Source organism: Osmerus mordax, chromosome 25 (assembly GCF_038355195.1).
Source record: "Osmerus mordax isolate fOsmMor3 chromosome 25, fOsmMor3.pri, whole genome shotgun sequence".
Classification (NCBI taxonomy): domain Eukaryota; kingdom Metazoa; phylum Chordata; class Actinopteri; order Osmeriformes; family Osmeridae; genus Osmerus; species Osmerus mordax.
The window spans coordinates 9,731,331-9,739,851 of record NC_090074.1 but is presented as its reverse complement, the minus strand read 5'-3'; the positions used below and the strand labels follow the sequence as shown (position 1 = coordinate 9,739,851).

Here is an 8,521-nt window from a genome sequence, read left to right as displayed (position 1 = left end):
GAAGTAGGTGTCGGTGTCCAGCGCTCCTGGAGCGGGAGAGGTTTATCTTCTCCACGGTTAGAGGCGGCTGAATGTGGCGTATGTCAGTGAGCAGCGACGTTGAAGCGCTCCTGCGCGCTTTACTGCACACAGTACCGTACACTGCGCGCGCTGAGGTACACTCACCGGATTTGTGTTGCTGTAGCGTGAGCCGGGGGGGTTCGGTGTTCGTTTGCCGCGGTTGTCATGGTGTCAGAGAACAGAGAAAGATGCTGTCTTCCAGTCCAGGCGCGAGCTGCTGTCTCACGAGGTGAGCGGGCTTTATCTCAGCATCGCCGCGAGGACGTGTTCCTGACTGGGGATGAAATATTCATCCCCTGAGGTTCCAGAGTCCTCGCTGAAATATTAACCCTCCCTGCAGGCTAGGAGTGGCAGCGTGGGGTTCACACCTCCTGCAGCGACCCCCCTACCACCCTCACACCCCCACACACACATACACACCTCCTGCAGCGACCCCCCTACCACCCTCACACCCCCACACACACATACACACCTCCTGCAGCGACCCCCCTACCACCCTCACACCCCCACACACACATACACACCTCCTCCAACACCCCCCCCCCCACACACACACACACACACACATACCTCCATCACTCCCACCCTCACACATACCTCCAACCCCACACACACAAACACCCCACTTACAGCAACCCCCCCCCCCCACACACACACACCAGCCTCCCCCCACACCTTCTCCAGCCCCCCACCCCACACCACCTACAGCAACTCCCCCACACACACACCACTCATAGTCTCCCACCTCCACCCCCTCACCCCCACCCCACCAGACACACACACAGACCTCCTGTGGGTCTGCTCCTGTATTATTCCCCAGTCATAAGGGAGGAACAGTGCCCTCTGATGGACATTGGGCTGATAACAAGAAGTTAGGAACAGAGGCGAACATTTATTCAGTTCTGTCAAGACACTCACGCAGTGGTTAACCATTTATTACAATGGAAATCTTTGGCATAGTGGGTTTATCTTAAGCACAAATATATACAACAAGGCAGGGAGCATCGGTTGTTACTGTAATTCCCCAGTGGACAGGAAATCAACTTGGTGTTTAGCTCTTTTAGGAAGCAAAGTATAATGACTTCAAAGAGAGCCACAGATAAGCATCGATAATCAATCTAAAACTTCAGAAACATGAAGAACCCTCAGAATCTGGGTGGAGGCCTAACCAAACGTAACCAAATTACCTTGTTGTTCCAAATCCAGGACTTTCCCTTTTCTGGTTGCCTCAACGTAATACAGTTACATTGCGGTGACGAATGTTTGGTCATCAAATTATGTTGTAGTTACATTATGGCCACATATTTTGGTTAGCTGGGGGGTAGCTGGCTGGGTGGAGGTCAGGGGTCAGGTGGGGCTGGGTGTGTGGAGGCCAGGGACAGCAGGGCCCTCCTCGTCCACTCGTAGGCCAGGAAAAGAGCTCCGTTGCTGGGGAAGGCTCGGAGCACGGTGGGGGTCAGACCACAGTACAGAGCACACACACCTGCAAAACACACACACACACGTGAGCACGCGCACACACCAGGAACGCACACACACGAACACGCGTGTGGGATGGGAGGGGCGTGGCCTACCCTCTGTCCGGAGGATGGTAGCCATGGTGCGCAGGAAGCCGGGCTGAGGACCGGATACGGAGAGCACCTGGATACGAGACTTCACACTGTCCACTGGGTAGACAGACAACCAGAACAAGGACCCGCCCACTCCTCCACTCACCAATAGAGACACAGCATCTGACCGGGAAGAAGGAAGCGGCAGTTACACAACCAGAGATGAACATGAGGAGGAGACGAGAGAGGTGGAGGAGAGTTGAGGACGGAGGAGAGATGGAGGAGAGGAGGGCGGAGAGGAGGAGGAGAGGAGAGTAAGAGAGAAGGAGGACAGAGGCGAGTGGTGTAGGAGAGGAGGAGGCGAGTTAAGGAGGAGAGATGAGAGACAAGAGGAGGAGAGGCTGTCGGAGAGATGAGAGATGAGAGAAGAGGGAAGAAAGAGTAGACGAGAGGCTCTAAAAGAGAGGAGAAAAGAGGAGAGGTCACCCAGGTCCTCCTTGCGTCCTCCGGCAGGGGTCAGCAGGGTTCTGCAGGTCTCATAGCCACCGAAGAAGAAGAAGTATCCAGGCACCTCCCTCAGCCAGGTGCTGGTCAGACCCTGCATTAGGCCACGCCCCCCCTCCGCTTTCACAATCTCCCTCGCCACGGTCCAGCTGGAGCTGAACACACACACACACACACTTTCCTTTGAATGGATGGAGGAACAAATCTGACCTGTCTGACTCACATACACACACACCTACATACACACACTGACTCTAGAGGAGGGCATCCCTCCCTGAATTTCTCCTTCAGTGTTTTTATTTGTTTTCTTATATTTTTTCCTGTGAGTTTTTCCTTGTCTTCCTTGAGGGCTTAGGTTGGTGTAGCAGTTGTGTGGGCAAGTGTCAAGCCCTTTTTGCCATAGCTTGTAAAAGACCTTTGGATATGAAACTTACACACACACACACACTTACACGTGTGTCTCCATGCTGGTTCTGCCCAGCGCCCTCAGCTCACTCAGAGCCTGAAGGCGACACTTGACCAGCTCTGTGGGGCTGAGGACCAGGGAGGAGGCAACCGATGCCAGGGAGCCAGCCACCGCGCTCTGGAGATCACTGAGGAGGGGGGAGGAGTCTGGGGTTAGACTACACCCGACCTAATAAACAAATTAAACATTTGTTTAGGGCCCCGCGATTGGTTCCCCCCTCCCCTTTGATTGGCAATTATTATTATTATTTTTTTTATTTTTTTTTTGCCAATCAAAGGGCCCCCTACACTATTTTTGTTTAGGGCCCCCAAAACCATAGGGCCGGCCCTGGGAGAGGAATCCACCTGAGCGGGGCGTGTTCATCCAGACCGAACCCGACTCTGGTGACCTGCTGGCAGGAGCTGTAGCACGCAAACAGCACGGCGTTCTCCGCCACGTTAGAGAGAAGCGCGGCTGCAGTGCCGCGGTAGAGTCCGCGCAGCCCGTCCTGTCGGTAGCTGTGCAGGCTGCAGTGAAGGAAGCCTCGGTACATACGCGGGAATGTTTGCATCTTCACTTTCACCGTGTCGAACGGCTGGCCGCTCAGCACGCACGCGACACCACCTGATCAATAAATCTGATTAGTCCTTATCTATCGTACTTAGTCTATATGTTCTTCTAATAAACATCGTATCTGTTTGCAACGCTTGAGGTTTGTTGTTATATACCGTAAAACGGAACTTTCAAACATTGTAAGCCTACAGTAGGCTACGTAATATTTATCAGTAGCCTTTTCCAAGTAATAAAATTCAAAAAAGTTTTAAAAGTGTACTTGCCCATAGCCCCGGCCATGAAGTCAATGACAGTGCCGGTAAAAGAATGCAGAGAACATCTCTCCTCCGCCGCCATAGATCCGAAGATGATACACACAAAGGTAAGTGGCACCGGCACCACAAAACACGCAAAATGAGTCTGCCTGTAATAGATGCGCTGTAAACGATTGCCCTTTGGACCCGTGATGTCTCGGTGTTGATGCATCTGGCTGGCTGATAGCTTAGTCCCTGCCACTGGGGAAATGACGTTCTTAGATAGAGCTATCTCTCCACAATAATCAATCAATCAATCGAATTTAAACACAGTAGGAATACTCTCTTGGCAGATGATCACATGTCATGCCTGTTCTGGTCTAACCCTGGTGTAGTCTGGTCTAACCCTGGTGTAGTCTGGTCTAACCATAGTCTAGTCTCGTCTAACCCTGGTCTAGTCTGGTCTAACCCTAGTCTAGTCTGGTCTAACCCTGGTCTGTACTAATTCTGGCTTGGTCTGGTCCAACCCTGGTGTACTCTGGCCTAACCCTGGTCTAGTCAGGCCAAACCCTGATCTGGTCCCCCCCCCCCCCCCCCACCCAAGTTTTCTTATACAGCTGTTATGCCATCAGGTAAAAAAAAAATGAATGCTAATAAACACATGTAAAAATCTGGTACTTTATTTGGAACCACCCTAAACATAAAATTCATTACAGGTGTCAAAACCTTACGTTCATTAGCACAAGGTTAACTTCAACCTAAAGCTGTCCATCCAAACGAAATATTCAAAACACAGACCTGATAGTTGTGACCGAGCAAAGAGACAGCAGGGAGGAGACCAGGGGCCTCATTTATCAACGTTGCGTACGCACAAATTAATGCGAACACCAGTTTGTACGGCAAACTTTGGGATTTATAAAAAAGAAACTTCACGTGAGTCCTCCACGCACACTGTTTCCCATGCGTATGCACAAAACTTTGAGAAATGGGAAACTGCAACTCCGATGGCAGGAGGATGAAACTCGAGACAAGCCTTCAAGTTGATAACATTGTGAAAAAGAAATCCAAATATAACCTCACACGTGTTACATATGAAGAGTTCACTGGAGTGCACGCACAAAATACATGATTTCCAATAAATACAAACGAGATATCTGTTGATGCAAAAAGACTCCTCCAATATCTGTACGGTTTAATCTGGAATAATATTTGATTGGATCAATAATCAGTCAACACTTCTTGCATGTTATGAAATGTATTCTCATAAATAATTCGGTGAACATAAAGACGAATTTGGTTTAAACTGATGCTGTTGCTTTAGTCAGGAATGCAGTGTCATATATGTTTTCACATGTTCGTTGCGCATAACTGTCAATGAAAATGCCTGAAAGTGTTACTAACCCTAAACCTATTAATATTAATTTGGGGCCGGCCATTGACCCTTTATAGGCAATTATGGGCGTTACTTGGGTGGGACAAGACGCTTGCGTACGTACGCTTAATTTCCAGTAAGTTGTGATTTATAAAGGAAAACTTGCATGTTGAGTGGAATGTGCATGTGTTTTATCAATCAGAATATATTTGTGCGCACGCACTTTGTTCGTACGCAACGTTTTTAAGTGAAATTTACTACTACTAGTTTTATAAATGAGCCCCCAGGGGCGGAGAACTGGGGAGAGACCAAGGGGGAGCCCAGCGAGGACCAGGGAGAGACTAGGGAGAGCAAGGTGAGAGCAGGGGGGGTGGGTCAGGGAGAGGGGGGGGGGTTATAAACATTTGACGTCTTAAACCCCTCCCTCCCTACAGGTCAGGGTCACGACCTCCCAGGGCTTCTTCCCTCCAAACCATGGCCTCTCACTCCACCTGCTGTCCTAAATAAAACAAGCCCTACATCTATTCCAACACCGTAATATATACACAGCACAAATCCTAAATAAGGGGAGGTATCCTACTAGCACAGACAGGGCTGTCTGGAGAAGGAGGGGTCAGGAGAACACTGGCCGGCAGAGAAAGGGGAACCGTCACAGGTCATGAAACCCTTAGGTTCTGTAGATGTCAACAAGGAACAAGACCCTCCACGGGCTGCAGAGCTGGGACTCTGAACGTGCTACGGTGGTCTTACAGTAAGGTGATGCTGTATAAATTTAAAGCCAGTGTTTTCATAACCCCCGAAACATTTGAAGGGCGGAAAAAGAAAATAAGTTGTGTCTAGAAAACGAAAACGAACGAAAACGGACAGTTATTCATCGTCGTCGTCGTCGTCATCGTCGTCTTCCTCGTCGTCTTCTTCCTCGTCGTCCTCGTCGTCGTCGTCCGCAGCCTTCTTCGATTTGGAGGCGGACGCCCCGCCCATTTTGCTTTTCCCTCTGTAGTCTGCCATGTCCTGCGAGACAGGAAGGAAGTGTCTTAGAAACCGGAAGTTCGACAGCCCGGTAAACAAACACCTTACTGCCTCCTCAAAATGGCGGCCATTATTGCAACAAGAAGGACTTCAGTAACTCTCAGCAATTAGCTCGGCTGTCGTGCCTGGTAGCTGACGTGGTTATTATTACACTGTGCCTGGAAGCTGAGATGTGGTTCCTGTGCACTGTGCCAGGTGAAACACAGACCGCAAAACACTCTTAGAACTATGCACCTTCTGGTACTTATCCTTCAGCTTGTTGGCCTTGGCCACGTAGGGCTGCTTGCTGGAGTCGGACAGGTTGTTCCACATCTCGCCCAGCTTCTTAGCCACGTCCCCGATGCCAAAGCTGGGGTTCTGGGATTTGATGTTGGGGCGTTGCTCAGCACAGAAGAGGAAGAACCCAGACCTGGAGGGAGGGGGGGGGGGAAGAAAGAAAGAAAGAAAGAAAGAGAGAGAAAGAGACAGACATACAGAAACACAGACAGAGAAACAGAGACAGAGAGAGGATCAGAGTGTACACGGACAGTGTTTAGGCTCTGTGTTATGGGGGTCCGTAGTGAGAGGTCAGAGAGGGTGTAAACGTACGGGGGTCTCTTGGGGGCGTTGGGGTCCTTCCGAGCCTTCTTGCCCCTGCCCGCACCCTTGCTGGGTGTGTAACCCTTCATCTCCTGGTCAAAGCGAGCCTTGTCCTGCTTGGCCTGGTCCTCGAACCTTGACTTCTCCTTGGGAGACATGGTCTACAGGAAGACAACACGCACAGGACTGTAAGGACAGGCTGTGTGCGTTTACGAACAGACCCTATGTGTGTGTGTTTGTGTGTGTGTGTGTGTATAGGTGCAGGCTGTGTGTAGGAGTAGACGAGGCCCTGTGTGTGTGTGTGTGTGTGTGTGTGTATAGGAGATGCTTCTCTCACCTTCCACCTTCCGGAGCACTTCTTGGAGAAGTCTGAGAAGTTGACCGGGACATCTGGGTTCTTCTTCTTGTGTTCGTCACGGCAGGTCTGAACGAAGAAAGCGTAGGCGGACATCTTGCCCTTGGGCTTCCGAGGGTCACCTTTGGCCATCCTGAGTAGCAGTTGATGCAGTCTCTCTTCACTTCCTGTAGGACCAGAAACACTTGGTTACACTTCCTGCAAGACCAGGAAACAGCGGGTCACACTTCCTGTAAGACCAGGGGAACATACAAGCCTGATAAGACATCGCAAAACATTGAAAGAATTGTTTGTGTTGAACACCCCCAGTGTGAAACGTTGCCAGCTTCGCACGGCCTTCTTAATATTGTGATGTTTATATCTACAGGTTGCTTCTGATTGGGTAACACCTCACACACACACACCAGACGTGACGTCCTTGCTCGCCGTTTTTGAAGGAACGTGTCCTTTAACCCAGAAACCGTAACAGATTTTTATGCACCGTTTTTATGATTGAACTTGCCCCAAGGTCACAGTAGCTTTACGATTGGCCTACTGCACTCAACTAATGTCTGTAATATCCACTTTAGAGGTGCATAAGCCACAGGTAATACAACTATTCATCTAATTGGGCCGTTATATGCTTAGCCTATCCCTCATGCAACAAGAGTTTAATAAGGCTATTTGACGGTAAATATGATTAAACCCACGTTGTTATCCATTCGTTTATGTTGATAAGATATCCTGAGTATTGAAGTGATGAAGAATGAGACTAGACCTCATGAACGTGTCCAACGTCCACGAAAGCTATGGCATCAAGTAGTCACCTATTTCACATCCTTGTCCGAGTTTGCGACTTAATTATCTTCCATTTTGTGAAATGTCTTCTCATGACAGAAACAACCCTTGAATTTTAACTATGTTTTTAAATCCTCCCCTTGCTCTTTGAAAAAGCGACGATGCGAGGTATATTTGAACTCACTTTCATGACGCGATCGCAAAGCTATGAATTGACGAGCACACTTTAAAGCGAGGGGTTGAGGCAATAGGAGCTTACGCGCTGTAAAATGGCTTCAGCTCGCTGTTGTAAGCTTCTATAGTTGAGCGCAAAGACACACAGCCTTGGATTACACTCAACATTAGACCAGTGTCAACGCTCAATACATATTCAGATCGTATTTATAAAAGTGGACTACAAACTCTGTCCTTTTCAACGACGTGTCTGAAATATAGCACACAATAATGCAGTTTGTTAAAGTTGCGAGGTATCGCGCAGCCACAGTCAGAAGCGAAGGCTGTATGAGCCAGCCAGGACTGGTATGGAGGCGAGTCAGCAGACCAACAAAGCGCAAACTAAAGTATAGATGCCAGTTCGAAAAATATTTATTTGTAGCGGATACAGAAAGAAAACAATTACAATTTTAAACTTGAAGTAATGATTATTTTTGTAGCGGTTATTTGACATCTGATGGACGGTCTCGGTTAGAATGGCTTAGCGCCCAGCCAGCCATCTTAATACGCCGACTACACAAAACATTAAACTGATTTGCATCAAATAATTTCACGAATGTAATAATGTTCTAATGTAAGTGGGTCACGGTTTAATCAACCAATTGAGATTTTTTTTTTTACATTCTCATCTTTAGCCTACAAATGAACATCACTCATAATCTATTTTCAGGAAAATATAACCATACAACCATTAAGAGTATTACATATTATAATAAACTACTGTTAAGATTAAGACTTTAAACAATTGTTTTTGTTAGGCCGCTCGGTCGCCTACCTGAGTTGTTTGTTTGAGCGCAGCAGCCGGTCACACGGTCTCGGTTCCTTTAATAG

The 8,521-nt window shown here is 48.6% G+C and overlaps 2 protein-coding genes across 2 annotated transcripts; both read right to left on the bottom strand.

The window, feature by feature from the left end:
* Nucleotides 1-1,400: 1,400 nt before the first annotated feature.
* LOC136933352 (mitochondrial ornithine transporter 1-like) lies at nucleotides 1,401-3,468 on the bottom strand. The gene is made up of 6 exons (XM_067228664.1): nucleotides 3,396-3,468; nucleotides 2,925-3,183; nucleotides 2,567-2,707; nucleotides 2,097-2,263; nucleotides 1,635-1,793; nucleotides 1,401-1,543 (listed from the first exon to the last, which is right to left on the bottom strand). Exons 1-6 carry the CDS (start codon nucleotides 3,466-3,468, stop codon nucleotides 1,401-1,403), a joined length of 942 nt encoding a protein of 313 aa, XP_067084765.1.
* A 561-nt stretch (nucleotides 3,469-4,029) lies between these two features.
* Nucleotides 4,030-8,493, bottom strand: hmgb3b (high mobility group box 3b). The gene is made up of 5 exons (XM_067229068.1): nucleotides 8,466-8,493; nucleotides 6,683-6,867; nucleotides 6,355-6,506; nucleotides 6,001-6,175; nucleotides 4,030-5,748 (listed from the first exon to the last, which is right to left on the bottom strand). The coding sequence occupies exons 2-5, from the start codon at nucleotides 6,830-6,832 to the stop codon at nucleotides 5,605-5,607; spliced, it is 621 nt and encodes a 206-aa protein (XP_067085169.1). The 5' UTR covers nucleotides 6,833-6,867; nucleotides 8,466-8,493; the 3' UTR covers nucleotides 4,030-5,604.
* Between the last annotated feature and the right edge of the window lie 28 nt (nucleotides 8,494-8,521).

What these genes read in the sequence shown, in the direction of transcription:
- LOC136933352 (XM_067228664.1), bottom strand. Translation starts at nt 3,468, where the DNA reads ATGGCGGCGGAGGAGAGATGTTCTCTGCATTCTTTTACCGGCACTGTC. An exon ending in ACCAGCATGGAGACACACGT is followed by an intron (nt 2,264 to 2,566) that starts GTAAGTGTGTGT and finishes GTTCAGCTCCAG; the next exon opens with CTGGACCGTGGCGAGGGAGA. An exon ending in TACCATCCTCCGGACAGAGG is followed by an intron (nt 1,544 to 1,634) that starts GTAGGCCACGCC and finishes TGTGTTTTGCAG; the next exon opens with GTGTGTGTGCTCTGTACTGT.
- hmgb3b (XM_067229068.1), bottom strand. Translation starts at nt 6,832, where the DNA reads ATGGCCAAAGGTGACCCTCGGAAGCCCAAGGGCAAGATGTCCGCCTAC. An exon ending in AGTGCTCCGGAAGGTGGAAG is followed by an intron (nt 6,507 to 6,682) that starts GTGAGAGAAGCA and finishes GTCTTCCTGTAG; the next exon opens with ACCATGTCTCCCAAGGAGAA. An exon ending in AACGCCCCCAAGAGACCCCC is followed by an intron (nt 6,176 to 6,354) that starts GTACGTTTACAC and finishes CCCTCCCTCCAG; the next exon opens with GTCTGGGTTCTTCCTCTTCT.